The sequence below is a fragment of the Embiotoca jacksoni genome, unplaced genomic scaffold (assembly GCF_022577435.1).
Source record: "Embiotoca jacksoni isolate LCO1_2020_lvr unplaced genomic scaffold, fEmbJac1.0.p SCAF_101, whole genome shotgun sequence".
NCBI classification, from domain to species: Eukaryota; Metazoa; Chordata; class Actinopteri; family Embiotocidae; genus Embiotoca; species Embiotoca jacksoni.
This window is the reverse complement of record NW_027185232.1, coordinates 61,118-84,579: the sequence shown is the minus strand read 5'-3', so window position 1 is coordinate 84,579 and position 23,462 is coordinate 61,118. Positions and strand designations below refer to the sequence as shown.

General features: G+C 40.3%; 3 protein-coding genes across 4 annotated transcripts; 1 reads left to right on the top strand and 2 right to left on the bottom strand.

Moving 5' to 3' along the window:
- The first annotated feature begins 333 nt into the window (after window positions 1–333).
- On the top strand, window positions 334–4,351 carry rd3 (retinal degeneration 3, GUCY2D regulator). Its single transcript, XM_069173816.1, has 2 exons — window positions 334–623; window positions 3,579–4,351. The coding sequence occupies exons 1-2, from the start codon at window positions 334–336 to the stop codon at window positions 3,943–3,945; spliced, it is 657 nt and encodes a 218-aa protein (XP_069029917.1). The 3' UTR covers window positions 3,946–4,351.
- A 168-nt stretch (window positions 4,352–4,519) lies between these two features.
- LOC138213022 (protein FAM133) lies at window positions 4,520–8,986 on the bottom strand. Of its 2 annotated transcripts, none has more exons than XM_069173830.1 (7): window positions 8,860–8,986; window positions 7,795–7,930; window positions 6,763–6,927; window positions 6,547–6,605; window positions 6,363–6,452; window positions 6,017–6,106; window positions 4,520–5,937 (listed from the first exon to the last, which is right to left on the bottom strand). In XM_069173830.1, exons 1-7 carry the CDS (start codon window positions 8,860–8,862, stop codon window positions 5,887–5,889), a joined length of 594 nt encoding a protein of 197 aa, XP_069029931.1. In that variant the 5' UTR covers window positions 8,863–8,986; the 3' UTR covers window positions 4,520–5,886. The 2 variants fall into 2 exon arrangements, with proteins under 2 accessions (XP_069029931.1, XP_069029939.1); XM_069173838.1 differs by having other exon boundaries at window positions 6,363–6,449.
- A 995-nt stretch (window positions 8,987–9,981) lies between these two features.
- On the bottom strand, window positions 9,982–19,029 carry rhag (Rh associated glycoprotein). The gene is made up of 10 exons (XM_069173803.1): window positions 18,755–19,029; window positions 14,582–14,765; window positions 13,808–13,958; window positions 13,556–13,703; window positions 13,127–13,293; window positions 12,893–13,030; window positions 12,179–12,300; window positions 11,970–12,043; window positions 11,796–11,869; window positions 9,982–11,481 (listed from the first exon to the last, which is right to left on the bottom strand). Exons 1-10 carry the CDS (start codon window positions 18,930–18,932, stop codon window positions 11,407–11,409), a joined length of 1,311 nt encoding a protein of 436 aa, XP_069029904.1. The 5' UTR covers window positions 18,933–19,029; the 3' UTR covers window positions 9,982–11,406.
- Between the last annotated feature and the right edge of the window lie 4,433 nt (window positions 19,030–23,462).

Sequence of the window (23,462 nt, the reverse complement as noted above, 5' to 3'; positions counted from 1 at the left end):
CAGTGAACTAATCAATAAAGACCCTGCAGGCCTGCTCTGCTTCGTTCCCTTTGTTGTATTGGTCTTACATTTCCAGTTCTGCAAGGCACAGACATACACAGATCTCAAAAATGTGTCATTAAAAACACAGAAAGTGAGGCAGCAAGGATTCTCCTTTATTTCTCTAGTCTCACACAGCCTTGAAAAAAAAAAAATCCACTTTCAAATCAATTTGAGCAAATATTTCAACATTTCAGCAGTCAAATTCTGAGGTCACATCTATAATCACTTCAGTGCGATGACTCCTTCTGGTTTGCCTCTCTCATCAGGAGACGGAAAAAGGAGGACAAGGCCATGGCCTCCTGGTTCAGCTGGAATGAGCCTTATTACCGGACGCCCCGCCGGGACCCGTCCGACGTGGTCACCGACACTCTGATGCTGGAGCTCAACTGGCAGCTGAAGGAGGCGGAGAGGCAGCAGAGGGAGAAGGAGAACGAGTACCGACGTCTGAAGACCGGGGTGGACTACAGCTGGCTGGCCAGCACGCCCCGCTCCTCCCACAACATCAGCACCGGGGAGAGGCTCGGCCTGGAGGAGCTCTGCTCCAAGGTGCCCCCTTCCTGCTGTGGGCTAGTCATACTCAAGTAAGAGGACACTGAGCACACAAAAGCTGACATGGATGTCGTGGCTATTTGTGTCCAAACAAACTTAAATGTGAACACAAAAGGGCCACTGATGCAGCATGGGAATGTCTCTTTTGCTCACTGCTTCAGTCTTTGCTGGGACTTCCTGTTAAAAGGAAGTTTTTCCTTCCAGCTATCGGGAAATGTTGAATTATTGGTTTTCTCTCTATACTATGTTAAATGCCCTGAGATGACTTTTGTTGTGATTTTGCGCTATATAAATAAAATAAAATTTAATAAAGAATGTAAATGATAGTCTGGAAACACTGTTTGTAATCAGGTTCATTCAGGTTTGACCAATCATTCCATATAAGTCAATGAAAAGACGCGAATGTCCGCGAATTGGCGCCGAGCAAAGCAAATAGCTGCTCCAACAGAAAATGCGGAAGCTCCTTAAACTGCAAAACCACCGAGGGCCGCAAGAAGCTCCAAAAGGACTCTGGCTCCTGGACTCCCATTAAACTTCTCTCATGAATTACAAAATCGATACAGTTTTTCCACGTCATTATGGTGTCATTTGCTAAAATCACTCCTTATTGGTTTTCTGGCAGTCCATCTAAAAATAATTCCACCATTAATTCGATATTAGGCCTCAAAATGTGCTATGTTTGGGGCGCATCTATTTGGTTGACCGGCCTGTGGTGCAGTCAGGTTTCCCCTACATGTGGCTGAGGTGATCCGCGGCCTGCTGCTCCCCAACTTGTCCAAAAATGGTCACTTCTGGCTCCAAATTAGCAAGATGGCGACGGCCAAATACGAATAGATGACGTCACTGTCGGTTGCCGATTGGGCCTGACCCATATACTGTATATTTCTGGTCTGGTAATATCCCCCTGATATTTGGTAGTACCAAAAACCCAAACAAAGCCCAACTTGAACTTGACTCCAGGTCCAACTAGCCAGAATAATTAAAAATGAACAGAAATGAATTTCTTAATAAAAGTATTCTTTTGAAAAATAATCTCCGTGTAACAGTTATGCCCAAAAATAACCATATATCTGAAGAAATATCAGATCCAGATCACCACTGAATCTTAATTATGTTCCTGTGATTTCACACCACAGCTAAGCATCATTTTTGGCGCAGAGGAGAGGTTTCATCTGTGAAACCTGTCAGTCAGCCCACGCATGTCTTTGCGATGCTTCGTGTCTCTGTCCTCTAATCTGCAGCAGTGACGTCCTGAACTCGTCTCAGCATCTGTTCTTAGAAAGCTGCTGAGGTCTCGGGTGTCTTGTTAGAGTTCGACACCGTTAATGTGAATGAGCAGCGAGGTGCTACACAGCAGGGACGACGTTTTTGTGCTTTTAATTAGCAGCTTGTAGGTGGAGACCTCAGCCGTCTGATTGGCTGTGAAGTGCTATGAACTCGTGCTTTCTTCTCTTATTATTGCTTATTGTATATTTGAATCCCCCTCGTACTCCTGTGGCCTTGATAAAAATGTGATGATGATAAACAAAATTAAACTGTGACAGTATTGTTTATGAATAAGCTCATCTTTGTTTGGGCAGTTTCACTTTGTAGTTTGAGTCTATGCTGATAAGACTTATTAAAGTGTCTTTAAAAGTGTATTTTTTAAATTCATAATAAAGTTGCACTGTATTTTATGTGCAGCTTTTTATGTTTTTAAACTTCTCCTAATTGAAAATAAAACCAGTTTTGCAGTTGTAAATAAATGTTTTAGGTCAGATCATAACTTAGTTTCACAGAAATACCTTCAAGGTACACTATTTGCTTTTCCTGCTCCTTTTAATTGTATTTTGTTGCCTTCCTGAAAAGCTCCACAAAAAGCTAATAAGTGGACTCTTGAGTTGAGATTTTCGTTCATCACGCAACAGTTTCACCTTCAATCATTAACTTAAATTTTAGTCTCGTGTTTAAACAGTAGCTAATAAAGATAATTTGTCTTTGATTTGATCTGTGCGTGAGCTTGTGCTGCAGCACCGGTCCGAGTGGAGGAAAGGCCAATCATAAGTAAACTGAAAGCACTTGCAGGTTCTATTTAAGTCTATTAAAAGGTTTGTCAAGTCCTCAGCTACCTCGTTAGGAGTAATTGGGGGGTTGCCAGCAGTGTGCTGGTCATGCAGGTAGAGGGGCTGATGACTGATGGCTGATCTGGTTTGCCGTTTATAACATCAACAACCATCATGTGGATGTTGTTTGGTGCAAAGACCAGAATAAAAATGTTACGATTGCATGAGATGATTGCGTGTCAGAAGTTAAAACAAACTGGTTGTTTTCCTGTTTTCTTGCACTATACAGTTTTGTTCTGTTGTGTATCATGTTTACTGAAGCCAAAGCTTTTTATGTTATTTTTTTCTCATCTGTTTCTCCAACATTAGGATGATTTTCCTGGTTGTCTCTTATAATTGAGTTTGTTTAGTTCGAGCTGCCAGCTGCTAGCGAGGAGGAAATAATGCCAGCATGTCTGCAGCGTGTGCATTAACTGACAGTGATTGGTTGTTTATTAATAACTTTAATTTGTGGTTTAGTTAAGGCAGCTCCAGAGCATGCGGGGAAGGTTGACTGAGTGAGAGATACCAAACAGAGTTGGTAGAGGCAAAATGAAACGTAGTGCAGAGTAAATGTTGGAGTTACAATCGTGACTCAATTTAAAAGCTAATGTTACTCTGTGCCTGGAGGCTTTGATAATGAGCAACGGATTGGTATCGATTTACGCATATAAACATAAAGGTTGAAGATATGTCAGTATTTACAGTCAGGCTAACGTGTTCTGTAAGAAAAACTTGCATGTAAAAACAGCTTCTTTTTTTTTAAGGCATTTTTTTGGTAAAAATGTCCCCCCCCCCCCCCCCCCCCCCCCCCCCCCCAAAAAAAAAAATAGGGAACAGTTTTTGCAACAGTCATCGAATCATTTCTAATCAGCTCACTTACATATTTTGCTTTGCTTTGCCCAGGTTCAGGGAGGCCCTGCAGGCCAATGAGCCCGAGGTACACGAGGTGTCCAGTCTTTTCCGCTCCGTCCTCCTGGAGGCTATGGAGCACCTGAAGGAGGAGGAGGAGGCGCAGCGGCTCGCCCGCCAGTGGAACAACAAACGTGCCATGAGCATGTCCCTCGTGAACTTCAGGTCCCGCATCAAGATCAACCCGTTCGGAAGCACAGTGGGCCTGACCACCCCTGCGGCCGACGGGGTGGGGATGAGCGACCTCAAAACCGTGTCTGAGGACGTGGAGAGAGGGATGGAGAGGGAGGAGAGGATGCAGAGGATGTGGAGCATGCCTGACTTCAGATACAAAGGAACCAGCAGCAGTAAGGTGGTCTGATGTGCGGCGGTCACAGGACGGGAAAGATGGCGGGACGCTTGGGCGGGATAAATGCTGATTGCCGGGACTCTGCTGCGGTATGTCCACTTTTGCACCGGTCAGCGGAGGTCGAGTCCTTTGATCCTTCTGCTCTCTCAGAACAAGACCGCTCAGCATTCGATCCTGCTTCACCTTTCCATCTGAACGTATAATGTCAGGTGGTTTTCTCTAAATTCTCTGTACCTTGACGACACTGTTTTTCAGCACTTGAAACAGTTTCAACTTTACAAGAGATTATCCCCTCTTCCAGTGATGCTTCTTTTATTCTGAAGAGATTTGGCATCTAAGCACTGAAGGCTATTCACTGTCGCCTCATAGGGATATTTCTGTAATTTAAAAACTTTTTCTTGTTGCTGGATAAAAGGGTTGTTCGATCGAACTTCACAACAGGACCCGTGAGGTGAATGTTTTGCATGACATTTCTGTCTAAACCTTACACACGGAGAAATATAGTCCGAAAACAAACAGTCCACTTTAACATCATTCAGAGGGTGAGTCACACTCTCCACAGCACACAAGGACACCGCAGCATAAGTCATCTTCCAAGGTCAGCAAACTGAAAGCTTTCCTCCTGCTCTTTATTGGACAGGAGGCATCAAAGAAAAAAAAAAACATTGAGTGTTGCCAGATCTTTTTAAATGAAACATATCAAAATAAAATCTTTCCAGCAGGTTAATCGCCGTTTCTTTTCTTTTTGTCACAGCAAATTTCAACAGGACACAAAAGGTTTGCTTCCATCATCCATATGAAGCTTTCAACTGGTTTCATACAAGGGGGACTAACAGTGACCGCATTTTATATTTCAATTTAGTCAAATGAAATAGGGAGAAGAAATGTTATGAATAAGACAGACAGTAATCATTAAACAACACAGAGACGATTGTTATTTTAAACATAATGTACATTAAAAGGTATGAGTTCAGAACATACAGACAAAACTGGTTCCTACAGCCGGGATATAATGTGGAAACATAAAGATCAGTTATTTACAAAAAAATGAATGTATGGGTATTCCTAAATGTTGTAAGGGTTGACATGAATGATACATCCAGCATTAAATTAGCAAACTAAAACTTAAAAGAGGAACTGATTTTACACATCACAGTCCGTTTACAGATCTTGAGGAAAACTGCTGCAAATGTGAAAAAAAACAAACCCCCGAAGCTCCACGAAGTCCGATAAATGTACTTCACTTGGGTCGGTGTTGGTTTTCTGAAATCTAAAAGTTTGAAAATGAAAAAAATCTGGATGCATGAAGCCTCTGTAGCTCGCTCCCGCTCTATACATGAAGCTCCAAGCATTAGCCACGACTAGCTGAGTACACATAAAACTCTGACCCAACTCCAGTTGCATTGTGGGTAATGTTGGAACCATTTTCAGACAAGGAAGAAGAACGTATGATGTACGACCATCAGTTTGATTCTAATTGAGCCGTCGAGATTTTTTTTTTTTTTTTTTTTTTGAACCGTCCTTAGCGAGTCTTTATCGGTGGAGTACTCTTTTGCAGTGGTGACATTTTCAAACCACAAGCAAAGTTGAGAAGTCAGTGGCTGGCAGGTCACCAATTTTCATTTACATCTGATCTAGTTGGCCACAGATAAAACAGTGAACGACACTGCTCCTCTTGAACACTTCCGACATCAAAAAAGCCATCAGACTAAGTTGAAGAATTGGCCACCTGCACAGCTGCATGGTAAACATGTGGCCTGAAAGCACCTCACCTGGCTGATGACAACAGCTCCTTTACTCCATCCAGCTCGGTGCTGCCCGTCTGTGGTCATATTCATCCTCTCTTTCTCAGGAAACTCTTCATTTTTATTCTCCAGGGAAGCTGAGTTGTTGTTCCCTGACTTCTGCTGACGTGACCGTGCCCGACCCACAGGACTGGTGTCCACAGTGGCGTCACAGGGTAGAATTCAAGAACTCCAGAAGTTCTGCTCTATTTTTATCTCGCTGGAACAAATAAACTGCTTGTCAGTCAAGGCAATAAACAATCGGTTCACAGACTCACTTCACAAAAAGGTCGGATTACCTGCTTGTCTTTCTTTGACTTCTTTACTTTCATCTTGATTTTCTTCCCTGAAATCATGCTGTACTTGCCTTTTTTCCTGTCCTTCAAATACTGAAAGAAAAAATAATTTAAGTTTAAAGGGGCTACAAGCAAAATTGCATAATTAGCCTGTGACAAACAGCCTAATGTGTGCCACATTAAATATCATATTCACATCATATTAGCAGGTTTTGACTGACAAAAACAGTAGTAAAGGAAATAATATAGAGATATACTGATAAAGACAGTTGAAAAACATCGATGCAAGAAAAAAAACATTCCCAGTCAAATGGGAACATGAATGAACTGTTACTGAATGTTCGGCTACCTTGGAGATCTGTACAGGTCCCGAGTTTTCCTCGCCTCCTTTTGCTTTCTTGTCTTTTTTACGTTTATGACGCTTCTCTTTCTTCCCCTTCTGGTTCAGAACACAATAAGTTAAATTCAGTTTTCTGTGAAGACTTTAAAAAAAAAAATCATTGAAGCAAGAAACTAAACATGTGGAAAATTACTTTTTTGTATTTCTCCTTTTTCCGTTTCTTTGACTCCTTCCTGGATTTACTGCGAGAGCCTAAAAACAATAAGAAAAGAGTCAAATCTATCCACCAATATTAGTGCTGTGATTAAAAAAAATCCCCCCAAAAAAAGCATCTCAGGAGAAATTAATTGGATCGCAAACAAAGTTCAAACGGATTCTTAACTGTGTTTGAGACTTTTAATCTACTTACCACTGCTGCTCGAGCTACTTCGACTGCGGCTGGATGAGTGTGATGAACCTGAAGAGGACGAGGACGAGGACGAGGACGATGAGGATGAAGATGAGGATGATGAACTGGAGGAGGATGATGAGGAAGATCTACTGCGGCTTCGTTTCCGTTTCCCTTTTTCTCTTCCTAAAAAAACCAGACATAAAGAGACACTTTTAAAAATTATAAAAAATAACATCCCAGTGATTGAATCCATTTTTAGTATGACGCATACACACACATCCTGTGACAGACAGCCTGAACAGTAGAAGCCAATATCATATAAACCCTATAAGCCAAATTTAGATTGCTGCATATGCAGTACATTTTAAACAATATAAATGCAGCCTGTATTAACAGTGTCTGGAAGCGAGATAAGATATGGCTGCGTAATGCAAATTTGTCAATTTAATTAACACCTGCCAAAACACACTGTAATTTAAAATATGGAACGGATTAATTTTAAACTCTTGTACATACAGCGGAAAGCAGTTAGCAGGAGGTCAAATGTTATTATGTTCTTCCATGTGTGATTCGGATCTGAGTTTAACGCTGGTCCGTCTCAGTGGTTCTCCTTCCTGACACCAGATCTGAGTTTACTCAGCAATATCACAGTTCATGTATTTTTGCAGATAAAGATGAGTTAGTCGTTAAGAACAATAAATAAAACAAAAAGAAGAAAGAAAATACTTTTCACTGCTTTTTGATCAGCGAAATATCGTTGTTATATTAAATGTATGTTCAAAATCCAGAAATGTTTTGGGGCACCGATGTTGTTGTTCAGCTGTAATATTCACAAATCGACAAATCGGCCACTTTTGTTGATAATGTTTGCAAAAAAAAAACCAACATCAGGAGGATTTATTTATTAAACAATCACGTCAGGTTGATTTCACCGTGCAGATCTTTCCTTTAATCATGATGTGAAGCTTCATTGAGCTTCAATACAAATCTAATTAAGGCTGAAACTCTTCAGTAGTGAAGATGAGGACAGAAAGACGACGGTCATCTCACCTCTGCTCCTGGATCTCCTCCTTTCATCTGTCCCCGAGGTGGAGCTGGACACCCGGGAGGTGGAGCTGGACACTCCGGAGGTGGAGCTGGACACTCCGGAGGTGGAGCTGGACACTCGGCACTCCGCTTTCATGGACTAGAAACAGGAATAAATAGAAACAGGAATAAATAGAAACAGGAATAGAAACAGGAATAAATAGAAACAGGAATAAATAGAAACAGGAATAGAAACAGGAATAAATAGAAACAGGAATAAATAGAAACAGGAATAGAAACAGGAATAAATAGAAACATGAATAAATAGAAACAGGAATAGAAACATGAATAAATAGAAACAGGAATAAATAGAAACAGGAATAGAAACATGAATAAATAGAAACATGAATAAATAGAAACAGGAATAGAAACAGGAATAAATAGAAACAGGAATAAATAGAAACATGAATAAATAGAAACAGGAATAGAAACAGGAATAAATAGAAACAGGAATAAATAGAAACAGGAATAGAAACAGGAATAAATAGAAACAGGAATAAATAGAAACATGAATAAATAGAAACAGGAATAGAAACAGGAATAAATAGAAACAGGAATAGAAACAGGAATAAATAGAAACAGGAATAGAAACAGGAATAAATAGAAACAGGAATAGAAACAGGAATAAATAGAAACAGGAATAAATAGAAACAGGAATAGAAACATGAATAAATAGAAACATGAATAAATAGAAACATGAATAAATAGAAACAGGAATAAATAGAAACAGGAATAAATGATGTTTGTTTGTTTGTTTGTTTGTTTGAAACGCGGTTTCTCTTCAGTCTGATTGGAGCTTCTGGAAAAGGTTTTCCAGTCGAAGTTACAAACACGAAGCACCTCTGAAACACGAAGCACTTCTCAAACACGTAAACAAGAACAGAAGATAATAAAAAGGTTCGTTCAGAAGTTCGTTTCGTTTCTGTTGTTCACGTCAGAATAACAGAGCTACGTTGACGAAGCTAAAGCTAAAACCCGCATTTAGACGTGAATAAACAGCGTCAGCGAAGGAAGAGCTTCTGTACTCACCATAGCGAAAGCAAAATGTAGTTAATGTACCAGATATTTACAAACACAACAACCACTGGTTAAGAAAAAGGAGGTAAAGTGGACATTGAGTCACTGTGATCTCCAGTAATATAGCAATAGTTAGCTGTCTTAGGAGACATTTTGAATCCCATGATGCACCGCTGCGAGCTACTTTCAAAACAAGGCGCGAGAGCGGCAGGTAGTGAACACAGCGCCCCAAGTGGCGAATGAGTTGAACTACACCCAACACCACCTGTGGTCGACTGCTGTTTTCTCGATCACAACATTTTAAACAAGTAAGTTAAAGTTATAAACTACACGATACAAATAGATATAATACTCGCGGAGGGTTTTTAAAAGCCGGTTTAATATTTAGCTGCCTGCTGAAAGCAAGTAATCTCAAGACTAGTCTTGAGGATTCACCTGGCTGAAGCTGACGCAGTCAAATTAAACCACCTTGCAGCAAATCCTACTTTCATCAAGTGTTTTAGCAAACAAAGCTTTGTAATAGCTTTTTATTTTTGCTTCGCACTTTAAGCATTTCTCGTCCATGTTAGCCTAAATGATAACAAACAAACATTTTGTCATTATGTGCAACTTTGTACAGGTTCAAAATAAACTTGTCAGTGATCTACTTGTGTAATTAATGTTAATGAAGCTGAGTTTATTACTTAAATATATTCCTGGCATATTGCAATTTATTTTTCACTTTATCTAATAATCTGTTGTGTTCTTGATTAAACGATGAGCTGTTTTGTCTTTAAAATGTGAGAAAGTGGTAAAAATGTTCTCCACTAATGTAGATCTAAAGTTTAGAGGGGGCTGGTTTAGCAGGTATGGGCCAAAGTGGAAGTTTTACCACATGATGGCGCTACACGAGAAATTATATCCTGAAGGTTTCAATAGAATAAGGGAAATTTCTTTCAAAACCACAGATGCCACTATTTTAAAGGCCTGACCAGACTTCATCAGTCTTAATTTACCTCAAAACTGTGCCAAGTTATAATAAAATGTAAGATGGTTAAAATAACTGCCATGTTTCTACAAATATATATACTTACATTGTTGTTGCTACTGTTGTTTTGTTGACACTGTTTAAAAAAAAAAAGACCATATAAACTCTTGTATTGTACAAAAACATTTATTATGACAGTATTAGTATATTATACAAATAAAAGCATACGCACACTGTATAAAAATACAAAATCTTGATGCGTCTCTCTTCTGGACATCATAAATCATTTGACAAACCAGAATATTATTGATTAACTCTTTTTTTTTGTAGTCAATTTCATCCAGCTCTTAGTCCTGTTTTCATGTTAAACACGAAAAACCTGTCATCCAACACTTCACCGCCATACAGCTTAAAACAATGATGAGAGGAGAGAGTGAGTCCGAATCCTGTGCTATACACAGGAGGTTTGTTGCACCTGTGACTCTTCAAAAACTCAGACAAGCAAAATATAACAATAACTCACCGTCAGAGAAAAGTGATGCATGTAATAGTGCAGTGAAAATGCTCAAAGTTAGTTTATTGCCTTATTTGCACCTCGTATGAGCATGTTAGTTTCTGTTAAATTCCTTGAAAGATATCTGAAAAACATTCAGTACCAGTTTTTTTTTTTAGCTTTGATAAAACTGACCATGTCGATTAGTCTAAAAAAAACAAACATGTGAGAATACATTTGCTGTAAATAGGAAACAGAATAAAACACAAACACCAGCTTGCCCAGTGACAGCTAATCCAATGCTAATGTGTACAGCTGCCCTCAGAGAGATAGAAAATGCTTGGAAGTAGAAGAAGATGAGAAACTCAGAGGTTCATTAGTTACAGGAACATTATGCGACTATCCCTGCCCACGTCAGAGCCACGCTGCTGCTTTCACACAGTATGACTCTGACTCCTCGTATAAGGACTGGGCTCCAGTGAGGTAATGCGAAGCAGCGCATCAAAGCCCAGCTCACCTATTTATCTTTGGCTTAAGCGTCAGCAGAAGAAATGCATACGGAAATGTAAAAAACATTATGAAGTAAAATACACACTGTAGTAATAGCTTAAAAACATGCTTTTATGATGTTTAGGATATAAAATTACATAAAGAAAAGCTTATACAGGTAGTATCAGCAGTGACGCTGTGGAGTGGCCCACTGTGTTTGTATAGTGGTTCTCGAATACTGTAGTTATTCATCAAAACTTTCAGTGTAAAAAATTTTTTAAAAAAAATCCCTGAAGTTTTTTGTCTTTGTGTATCTTGGATTAACCAAATCTTTACGCTAACAATTCTTAGAATACAGTTACTCGTGTGTGTTTTTTAGTCTGTAAATCTTTGTGTCTTTCCTAATTACAAATTTAAACTGTACTATGAATAGAAAATATCCTGTGTAGATATCTTTGTTCACAAAATAGTCTCAACTGAGCACCCTGTTTTTGTAAACTTTTTTTTTTTCCAAATCATATTAATGTAACTGACAAATTGCGGACACGGTGTAGCTAAATGTTAATCCTTTACTTCTTTATTTCTTGCTGAGGGGACGGTGGGCTGTAATTTAAGCTTCTGCTTTGTTCTTTGAGTGATCTGCGTGAGCCAAGCTCTCCTCGTTGTCTTCCTCCTCCTCAGGAACCTGGAGAACGGGCAATACAAATTATTTCTCTGTAGCACAGTGAAACAGTCCTAAATTACACAAATAGATATATTTCTATAGAGTTTACCAGCAAAGGGGTAAAAAAAAAAAAAGAAAAAAAGAAGAGTTTTTCTGTGAATTAAAACCTGCCTGATATAATTTTGTTCATCCTGATGCCGTAAACCACATCTATCTGATTAATTCCCCAAACCCGTGATTTAATAACTCAAACACACATGGATCAGCATCTGTCACTTGTAATGCTCGACAGTCAGACGCTGGAGATGATATTTATGAGGAGCGGGATTTCTTACCTCCCAGTAAATAGAGTCATCGAAACAGTTCTGGTCTGGAGGCTGTCCCCAGATCGGCAGCTTCATTATTAAACCTCGAAGAACAAAATTAATTGTTTGATCACTCAGATTTTGCTCTTTTGCTTAAATCATAAGGCCACACTTAGGGTTTTACTTTTCATTTCTACCACCCACCTGTAACAGCACCACCAACCAAAGCGAAGCCGAGGGATGAAGCCAAGGCAGCAGCTTGCATGGCAGGATCACCTCTGAAGAGGAAGAAAGGAGGGGAGACAGGATTGTAAGAGCTGGCATTTAAATGAAGCATACAATTACATAGAGGCTTCATTATAGTTATGGTTGTGTTTATTTTTTATATGCATTTATATTATCATAATATTTACCCATCTTTCTTCCCCAAAGCCACAGCCACTATACCAGCCAGTCCGCCCAGGATGCCTGGCATGCCGTGCAGATTGTGGACACCGCAGGTGTCCTGGATGCCCAGGTTAGATGCCAGGATGGGCTACAGAGGAGGGAAAAGAGCAACTAACTGACTCTGTTTATAAGGTGAAAAACACATTTTGATTTGACATTTTTGCTTGAATATGCCAGATTCCATCTCGATATTGATATTTTTGGCTAATAGTCCTTTTTTTAGTTGAGTATCAAGTGTTTTGCAACAAAATATTCACTTATTTGAGAAGCCGAAAACAAAAATGTTGCAGATTTGTCTGACGCTTGACAACTTCTTTTTAAAAGCGTGCAGAGCGCGGTGTATTGAATGAAGAGGCCTACTCGTACGACTATGACTGAAATGGATGCAGCATTTCTTGTGTTTGTGTTGCATCAAATTTGGTCGAGTTCTTCAGATCTCCGTCTGGCCTGGATGTTAAGATAAGGACACGCGTTGTAGTTAAATATTTTGTCATGTGTGGGTTTGTTTTGGCCTCAGTTATGGAGCTGTGACTGATTTTGGGAACACTTTTTTAGGTGGAATTTTCAAAACACAACCTAAAGTTGAAGAGGTTAATTACTTAATAGTAATAAAATATTAATCAAAACTATCTATATATTGAGGCCACTTTATTGTTCTTCTTTTCTTTTTTTCAACTCACACTGAGGAACTTGAAGCCCAGGGTAGAGATGATGCCAGCTACAAATCCAATCAGCATGGCCCCAAATGGCCCGATGTTCATGTCAGCACATGTTCCCACGGCAACACCACCGGCTAAAGTAGCATTCTGAATGTGCACCTACAGAGAAAGATGTAAAATCAAAACAAAGTATTTTGACTAAATTGACGTTTTTAAATTTGTGCTATTGTAAATATCAGAGGACAGCTGCCTAACCATGTCCAGTTTTCCTTTGTGCTCCACGAGGCTGGAGATGGCGTAGGCAGACATCACACAGGTAGCCAAGGAGAGGTAGGTGTTGATGACCGCGGTGAGCTGGGTGAAGCCCGGGTCAGCGATGGCCGAGTTAAAGCTGGGCCAGAACATCCACAGGAAGACGGTTCCTGTAGAAGACGGTGATGAAGAAAACATTCATTCACGTTAAATCACAAGTTGGTTGGTGTTAGCGCAAATTTTTACAGAACAGAATTGATGCACAGTTCAGGTCAATATTGCTCAATCATGGCTATTCGTGTCCACTAGGTGGCATACATGTGCTGGAAGCCAGTGATGAATCAGAAGGAAAATTACAGCCAAAACGGCACATCACCACTGTAAACACAGGATTAATATATTAAATAAGTTTAAAGTGTAACTGTCTCTCACCGATCATAGCAAAGAGATCAGAGTGGTAAACAGAGCCATCGTTCTCATGTCCGTTTCTTAAGCCTGGTCGGTAAAGTACTCGAGCCACCGCCAAGCCAAAGTAGGCTCCAAAAGCATGGATGATCATGGATGCTCCAACATCATTAGCCTGTTCAAGAAAAGGTGACACAGACCCACAGCAATGGTTAATAAAGTCGTGTTAGTGAATGTTTTAATGCACAGAATTAGTTTGTCGTGTCATTGTGAACTCACGCCGAGAATTTCTGCCACCAGATGCTCATTGATGGAGAAGATGGTGATCTCCAGTACGGTCATGATGAGGAGCTGCACAGGGCTGGTTTTACCCAGAACGGCACCGAAGGAGATCAGGACTGTTGCTGTGCTGAAGTCTGCGTTGATTATTCTGCAGGAGAGGAAAAAAACAAGTCATTAGGCAAACCAAAATAACTGTAACCCAACCTTCCTCAACGTAAAGTGATCTATCAGAGGTACTCAGCAGGAAACCGGGCAAGTTTTTGGTTTATTGAGTACTACAAAGTGGCAATGTAAAGTGCTGTGTTGTGTTTAGATCATCAGTCAAACAAAACCAACAGCAAGACCCCAAATTCATTCTGATAACGACCCTAACAGACAGCCAGGGACATGAAGAACTATCTTCAGTGACATGAAGAACAAGGAGTCGTGCAGGAGGTGGTACGACCTCCACAGAGCCATGATCTAAACATAATGAAGTCAGTCCGGCAGAAGACAGTCAGACAAACTAACCCTCAGGAACTGTGGCAAGTTCTTCAAGATACTAGGAACAACCTACATAACAAGAAAAAGTCTACCGAGGAGAACTGATGCTCTGTCAGAGGCTCACACCAACATTGATTTGATTTTTTTTGTTTTTGTTTGCTGCACTCTGTATGAAGTCAATAAAAAAAAAAATGCTATTCATGGCAATATTTTTAAATCCACCCATGTCAATGACTTTCACATATTCCTGTGTATTTAACTACATCAATGTTAATCCAGGTGTCATACTTGAAGATGTTGATTTTGATCTTGCCGTCATCCAGGTGCCAGATGCCCTGCATGAGGAGGCCCCACTGCAGGCCGAAGGCGGCCAGGAGCAAGTTGATGCCGACGCTGCTGAACCCATATCTCTTGAGGAACGTCATCAGGAACCCGAAGCCGATGAAGATCATGACGTGGACGTCCTGAAACACTGGAGACGTGAGAAGGGAGGTCAGTTCTGCTGCTGGTTCAATGACAGGGTCCTGCTTTGTTTTGACCTTCCCACTTAAGCCTCAGCTTAATGTGGACATGAAATTGAATCAGATAAAAATGCTGCCTTCAATAAGAAGTCAGCTATTTTCTGTGAGTCTGCTGGTCACGGTGGTGCTCTCTTAACTTTGTAGTTTAAACGACTTCACAAGAGTCATTTCCTTCCACAAGGGCTGTATTGTCAGATGTGACCTGCTGGGAAAGCAATTCAATCACACCATGAATGGCTTTCTGGGAAAATACCGCTGCTGTTCCTGATGGATTTGTGGCCTTGTGCTGCTTTTCTATTAAGTGCATATGATCTTACTAAGTTTAAACCTATGAAGTCTCAGGGGGAGGGGATGTTTGGCGCACTCTTATCTCTTGGTGTCACTTGTTAGGCGGAACAATACTGCAGGATTTGGAATTCACTTGAATCATGTCCAATGTTTCATTGTCCACATGTGTTGTTTTCAATGTATTCTCAATAGTAAGAACACAGAAAATCAACCTGAGCTCAGGCCAGGTACTTTTGGGGGGATTGGTGCAGAACATCCGTGTTCCCTAGTAGAGTCATCATCAAGACAGGACGTGCATTCCTGTTTCCCAAAAGCCTTTAAGTCTGATATGATGAGCTTCTCATGTGGAAAATGCATCAACGTGAAGATACGTGCAGGCTGGGAAACAATACCCTTTATTTCCTTATTTCATAATGAGCATTTATATAGTCACTATTGTCAAGACAGGACACACTTGCTTTTTTCATTGAACGGTCCTCCTGCAGTTTAAGAAATATGTCCACTCGTTTTCTTGTGAACCGATTCCACTCTGTTTGTGTGTGACATAAAAAACAGGCACCTCGCTGAGCACAAAGACTGGAAACATGGGGAAACGGTTCGATCCGTACTGTCTAAAGTAAAAACAAAGTCTTCCTGGAGTCTCTGAAACTCTCAGATTAGCACGTTATATTTTGTTTCCGGAGTCTTTCTGTCACTGTGAGTTTGCCAGACGATCAAGAGAGGCTCCAGAGACTTTCCTCCCCCAGCCAAGATATAGTCTGGCAACATGTCATTGTTACACTCACGTAAAACCTGTTAAACATTGAGTTTTACAGAAGCTGGGACAGAGTGAGACGAGCTGTTTTCCTGCTTCCACTCTTTATGCTAAGCTAAGCTAACCCTCTGCTAGCAGTGGCTTCACGTTTCAAGTTTCAATCAGGAAGATCTTCGTTTTGTCGTCTTTGGCGGCACCTGTGGCGATAAGCAGTAATTGCAGCTGCAGTTTCTTGGTCTTCACTTCCCACTGATCCAAACTGTTGCCTGTGTGACATTAGTGGGTTAGTTGAAGAGCAAGTCTGTTTTGTTTGTTTGTACCGTCTCCGTCAGAACAACTACTGCTGGCTGATGGGAAACGTGTCACTAACTTTGCGCTGCCCGCGATTTTTCCTGGAATTCTGCCACAGACACCGAGCTCATTAGTTTATAATACTGCAAATGAAAGGGCTTTTATCTTTGGCCTGCAGGATCAATCACATCTGTGTTAACTCATTCTGTAACAGGTAGCAACTTCACAGACATTAATTCAAATTTTCGAGATCATCACTTTAACGTACAGACATGAGAGCGGTATCAGCAGTCTAATCTGACTCTTGGCAAGAAAACAGATTTCCCAAAATGTTAAACTAACAAAACATCCCATTATGGGACAATATTATGTGTTACACGTTATTTAGTTTTGAGTACTTTGGCTTTAACTTTAACTCAAAACCTCAGATAACCCAAACTTTACTGCATTTGAGGTATTTACAGCACTCGGCTCTCAAACGCTGTTTACTTCAGAGCACATTTACATAATACTCACAAAATAAGGTAGGTACCTGTTTGAAATGCAGCAGCTTTTGAATGATAATAATGAGGGAGATTAAATTCATCAACACCTACTTTCATAAACCATATTTACATAAACAATATGTCAGCACATTTTTAACACATCCTTTGGTATTTGGTAAAGACACAAGCGCACCCACATGTACTAAGGTGAAGAATCTCTGTATGTATAGTTGTATAATTTACAGTTTTTTAGTTAGTAGTAATCAGATTTTAATACAATATTTTGATAAGATAAAATGTCCTGGGGTTCATTATCTCATCTCACCCTGTCAGTCTTATTATTAGTGGAGCTGATCAGTGTTTCAAACTGTAAGCACTGATATGTGCAGCAGAGAGACGATGTAGATGTCTGGTTGAGCTCACATCCTGTACAGCTCCTTTGAAAAAACCCTGTTTGCCACCCAACTCGGTGTTTGACCGGTCTCTGTTTCCCAGTTGGATGACTCAGGCTTGCTTCCCTTGTAGTAGGGGCTTCTAGTGAGTTTGAGGATGGGGATGAGATGCAGTTGGAAAGCAGCCACAACGACTGGCACCACGCCCAGATGTTAGGTAACACGTAATCTTCTGAAGAACTGGGAGAGCCAAGACAAGAGAGAATCCCCTGAGGATCTACCGTTGGTGCAGACTGGAGAGGAGTTATGTAACCAGCGCAAAAAAAATAAATAAATCGTTATTTACGTTTTTCAAGCTTCCTTTCCTTTGAAGTTTTCATTTTGCATATCAACTCCTTGTTAAGATGAAATTACTCACTGAGAGTCGTAATTAGTGGACTGTGCTGACAGGTCATCATTGTAAATGAGAATTGGTTCTCAATTGATTTTACCTGGTTAAATAAAGGTCATATATAATTAGAAACTTCAGCATCGCATCGTCATAGCAGACAACCAGAATTTGCTTCTGTCATTTACATTTTTTACAAACAACTGATTTGCTTTGTTCTAGTCCACATTACTCCGTTTATATATTTTGCTTTGAAACTGTATTTACTAGTGTCTGGTATGCGTTGGATAGTGATCTCTCTGCGTGCAACTGCCTCATGGTTTTTCATGTCGTGCAGTTTTAAGTGGTCATAGCTTTAGCTCTTGGAGCTTAACAAACTAATGGCACTTTTAGACTTTTGCAGCGGTGGGTAAATCGTTTGTAGATTAAAATGTTATGGATTTTTGACGAAAGAGAATTTTTAACAAGGTAACATCAGCTTTTTGTGGGAAAACCATATCAAACACGAAATATTCAAATGATCTGTTGCACAATATAAAAAGGGTAAAAAAGAAATCAAAATAATTGTGAAATGCCTCCTTGCCAGACTATGTACATATCTAAAACATCCCATCTGAAGTAGCCTTAATGCTGAACTAATCTCTGTGGGTCACACATGCCCCACCCAATTACAAGCAGACATTCGTACAGCTGTTACAGCTATCTTACTGCAGATAAGTGGTGAAGACGCAAAGAAGCCTCTTCACTGGAGAAACCGCTCAATACTGTTAAATGCCACAGAAAAACAACATTTTTCTGCTCCAGCTACCATCTGCCTTTGTCCTCTGTTAATATAAATCACGTGACCTCTCTACGTATGAGACCTGACACTTTGTCCAGCAGGATCCTCCGGACTCCTCAGCTGCATGTGTTTGAATAGACTTTGAGAGAGATGAGAGTGCAACCCCATGACTCCTCTTATTGCATTCAGCAGACCTGCTATGAAATTAACCTCCAAACTCTTCTATTTCTGTTTGCAAATAATTGCAAAATTATACCCTTAAAGCAGAATTCCAGTGAAAGAAAGCGACCTTTTTCAGCTCAATCAGCACTTTAAAGTTTCAAAGAAAAAGTGTGGACATTTGAGAATTTCATATATTAGATCCTTTTTTTTTTTTTTTTAAGAAACAAGTTTAAACTTTGGTGTCACAGATATTTTCTCTGTTTTTAGGGGTAAATTCTTGTCAATGATAAAGATGCAACTTGATCATCCGTATTTTATAACCTCTCCAGAAGTAGTGACCAAACACTGAGGCATCCAGCAGAGGAGCATCCCTGAGCATGCAGCCCCAGGTAGACTTACTGGGGTAGAGGTCCATAGGTTGAGCTTCATGGTCAGTCTTATTGGAGTGTGCATCGTGCCCGTGACCTTTCCCATCATCATAGACCACAAACACTGCAAACAGGATGATGGTGATAATCTCCAAAGCCAAAGCCAAGATGGGGAACTTCAGTCTCATGTTGGTGGCGTACGCAGGCATCCTGAGACCAACTCTCTGGTTATCTCTCACGCAGCAGTCAGTCAGACACACACAGCCAGCTCTGTCTGTCTGTCCCTCCCTATCAGTCTTTTTTTGGGGGTTGTGCTGTGTGAAGGGAGGGAAGAGAGCGGTGTCTGGTTTTAAACCGATGCAGGTTTTGTGGTGACCAATGACAGGGCAGGAGACTGGGGCCTCGGTGGTGAACACCCCCCTCGTGCGCTTTGCTCAGGAGGGATGGGTTTCCTCTGTGGACGGCTGAGGGGACAAAGCACAACACAAACGTAATGACACCCGGACATGAGAGAAAGACTTAATGACTGCTCCTTCCCACTCATTTTTCACTGTCAAAGTTATGTTTGTTGACTTCATTTTACTTCAGACTGATCCTTTAAAATAGTTGCAGAGAATTTGTCCAAACACTTGAAAAGAAATGTCTCTTGCAAGTCATACTGATTGTTCACGCACTCTGTAAATATATGATGGCCTTCATACATTATCAGTGTTTTGAAGTTTCACTTTTATCTGCTCTGCTGAACATTGTTCCTCTTTTTTAGTGAAGACTGTTCCCCTGATACATTCAGATACATGACCTTAAATTTAAAAAAAATAACAAAAACACTGAGGATAATTATAAATTATAAACTAATTCTTGCACTCAAAGCATTTACATTTAAATTACATTACATTACATTTACATTAAATTTACATTACATTACATTCTAAAGAGATTTTTCTGAATTATCTCTCCTGGTTGGGCACACAAACTACTTGATTAGGCAAAGATAATGTTCTGGGTTAAAATGCTTACTTGAATTGTATTGTTAGTTATGCAACCTTTGCATCCATGGCAACAGTAAACGCGCTTTAAAAAAAATTGTCTTGACCTGTTGTTGGGAAGGAAAAGGCAGTCTACAGCAGTCCACTGTTGTATCAAGCCCTCGTCCCAAAGCACCTTCTCTGAACATGTGAGAAACTCACATTATACAGATGTCATCTGAACAGTGTCACTTCTACGGGACTAAAGATTGTCGTTATTTATACTTGAGGTCACTTAACTTTAAAACATAAATGTGGGCCATAACAAGCTGCTGCATGAAAGACCTATAATTTAAAATCTGATATCTAATCTAAAAAAAAACAAACATTGGGGGGAGAATAATGTCAAATAATTAAAAGTGCAGATTACCTTCAGACAACCGAAACACCCCAAGATAACTACAACTGAGATTAAATGAATGTAGTGAAGTGAAAAGTCCATTGTCTCACTCTGATATGTAGTGGAGTTTAATGGCACTTAAAAAATGCAGAATTTCAGCTTTCCTTCATTGAATTCAGGTGTAGCAGCGTCTTTGGTGCTCTGCTGGTTTTCTCAGTTTGCTTTAACAAATGCTGCACGTTGTCATTCCACACACGACCCCTGCAGCTGTAATGGAGATCAAGTTACTTCACAGTTCAAGTCCCTCACTATCAACCGTTTGTTTTTAGTCATCCTTACATACAGGCCTCTGCGTCCTTTCCCACTGGAAACCGTCCAAGCTTACGTCGGCTCCGATAGGCCGACAGGTTCTGATCCAGTAAGTGGCTCCCACAGTGAGTGTGCTGACAATCCGAGGCCTTTCAGCCCACTTACCTCAGGCCAGAGAACCTTCATTTGGGCCAGGAGGTTTATGAATGAGCAGAGTGGGTAATCACTGCCAGTAACACATTTCTGTTTGTCTTGGAGCTGAGAGCAGTGAGGGTTTTCCCAGACCCTTTGGGAAATTACTTCCAAATGTTGAGTGATATCAAACACTGTGCATGCACTGTTAAAACTAATCTACTCGCGCTGACTCATTATTCAATCAATGTGCGCTGCAGAGTTTTGCACTAATTTTTTGACAGGCTGAGGAGGCTGTTTCAGTGGATGGAGACATGGTGCCACTTTTTCTGTAAGACAAGGGAGCTAACTCGCATATTTAAAAAGCATGGGAGGATTTGTGGTCCAATGGGTCAAAGTCATTCATTCATGACGGGGACAGATACTCCCTCACATTAGCTTCCTCTTCTCTTTACTCTTGTCTCATTTGATTGGATTTATTACATAATAATAAACTAGCTGTTCAGTTGAAATGAATACATATTTTGCCACCATGGTGGCTCTGGCCCTAAGAAATGAAACTCCATTTAACCTTTTATTATGTCTGTTGTTTTCCATCTTGAGCCTTGAGGATCAGTTTTTCTCCACCCAGCTGTATTCTGTCAGCGTCCTGACAGAGAGCATGAGAACTGTTTACATGAGTCAAGACTGTTCAATAACAGTAAATTCTCTCAATCTCACGTTTCACAGCGGGTATCCCAGAGGTACAAGTGCTCTTGGGTTGTTGCTTTTGTAAGCATTTCTTGTTGCTTGCACATGATTAAGCGCGAGTCTTTGATTGTGTCACTGGAAGCCCTGTTCCACTAAAGGTTTGCTGAGACACTCTGGAGGGCGGACCAGACAGTGACCAGTGGGGCTAAGAGCGATGACGTTGAAGTAGATCTATCGGTAGAGCCAACCCTAACCCTAACCTATCTAAATACTACATTACCCATGAGCCCCAGCTGCTGTGGTGATACAGAAGAAGCCAGTTATTACAGGTGTTAACAAAAAGTGGCACCATAGCTGCTGTTTTTTTTTTTTTTTTTTGTGCAAAACTCACAACGAATTTAAAAGTGAATTGCAACTTTTTAATTTTATCAAAAGTTTTACGTACTCAACCATGTTTTCTGTTGATCCTCTACACATGCTTAGTGCTCCAACTGAGATACAGAACAAGCAAATCAGCATATTTCTAAAATATGGAGCTATTTCTTTGAAAGCTGGGTCACACGAGCATTTAAAAGTAAAACTTTTTCTGTTGAATTCATTTCTATTGAAATGATTTCATTTCAATGGAATCTGTATTTTTCCTCAAAGCCAAATTGTTCTTTGACATGCAAATTTGTGTTGACAGTGCTGACCTTTAAGAGAACAGAAAGGTGAGGCTAAAATGCTGTGAATTAGCTTTTATTCGATGTGGCACCATCTGCTGTTATTGAATCTGAAGTATTAACTGCTTCTATGCAGACAGTTACGCGACAAGAAGTTGACGTTCGCTAAGTTAACTTGGAAAGCAACAAAAAGCTGCGATAAATAAATGGCACAGTGCAGAGAAAACAGAAGAAAGTTGTGGAGCATATTTGTGGCTCTTTGGTATGTTATCTTACCAGGTATCGTTCAGGAACATGCCATGTCAGAATAAAAGCTTGGTTTGTTTGACTTTGTCTTTGTTTGTTTCAGTTCATGTGAACAGACAGTGGTTGTAGTTTAGGCATGATGAGATTTTTATCAGTCTCACTGTGAAGTCTGTGAAGATGTATTACATCCAGGGTGGCTCCTTTTCCATTTTACAACACGCTCTGTCGGTCTTATATGGATAATATTTGCAATTTCATCAAACAAACAAAGTTATTGTTGCTAGAAAGAACCGTGTTTTGTCTGTTTAGACTCACAGAATCTGACAAACGAACATTACAGACTACAGCAAAGAATAAAACAGCCAAGGATCCTTTATCATTCAAAATCACTTTTAATCTAGCCTCCCTGTGAACTCCACGTTCCAGAAAGGCCATTAAGCGATTTATCTCTCCTCACTCACAACCTCACTGTAAAACGCAGTTTTGGAGAAAATAAACAAGCTATCAGACCTAAATGTGCTCCTTTTGTTTCTGATCCCCACGTGCCATTATGCAACATACATGACTACACCGAGCTCGGTAATGTCGAACTGACTGTACAGTTCACACTCTTGGTCCATCTGTCACTGATGTGAGTCTCGCCGTAATGTCAAGCTGACTCGAAGAGAGTAGTGGCTCAAAGAGTGAAGGAATTGGATGATAGATTACTTCTTTGGTTCGCTTCAGTTTTCAGCTTCAGGACATTCTCGTACAAGCCTTAGTGTGCCACACGTGAAGGTCAAAATGAGGTTTGGAGGCTCATTGTCTCGTGTGTACCTTTAATAAAACTCCAGACATTAAGGAAAATATTTCCTTTACTCTGACCAGTGATTGAAGAAATGCGCACAAGTCCTTTTTTATGAGGGCAGAGTCAAACCATTTTCTAGAAAGACAATCTTATTGAAATTCTTGATATACTACCACTTACAGGCTGTCATTCATCTCAATCTATCAGAGTACATTTTTTTGTAAATTCATTTGACTATTATGTCGTGTCGGGGGCACCACTGAGCAGCTGATATTTTTGTGTGAACATTCCTCCCAGCGAAGGTTTTTTTCAGCTGTTTTTAAAGAATGAACTTGTTATCTCTGTCAATTAGGACCAGTATGTCCTCATGAGGAGTATTGTCTTTACGCTGCATGTTACAGATCTTACCACTCGTGCGAAGCTATGTACCCGCCTCTTGTTGGATACTCCGGGGAGCAACACCACATTCCTGCATCTGGAGGATCCCTCCATATAGAGATATGTATATGGCTGATTAGAAACAGAGACCAGTTGGTGTGACAGACAAA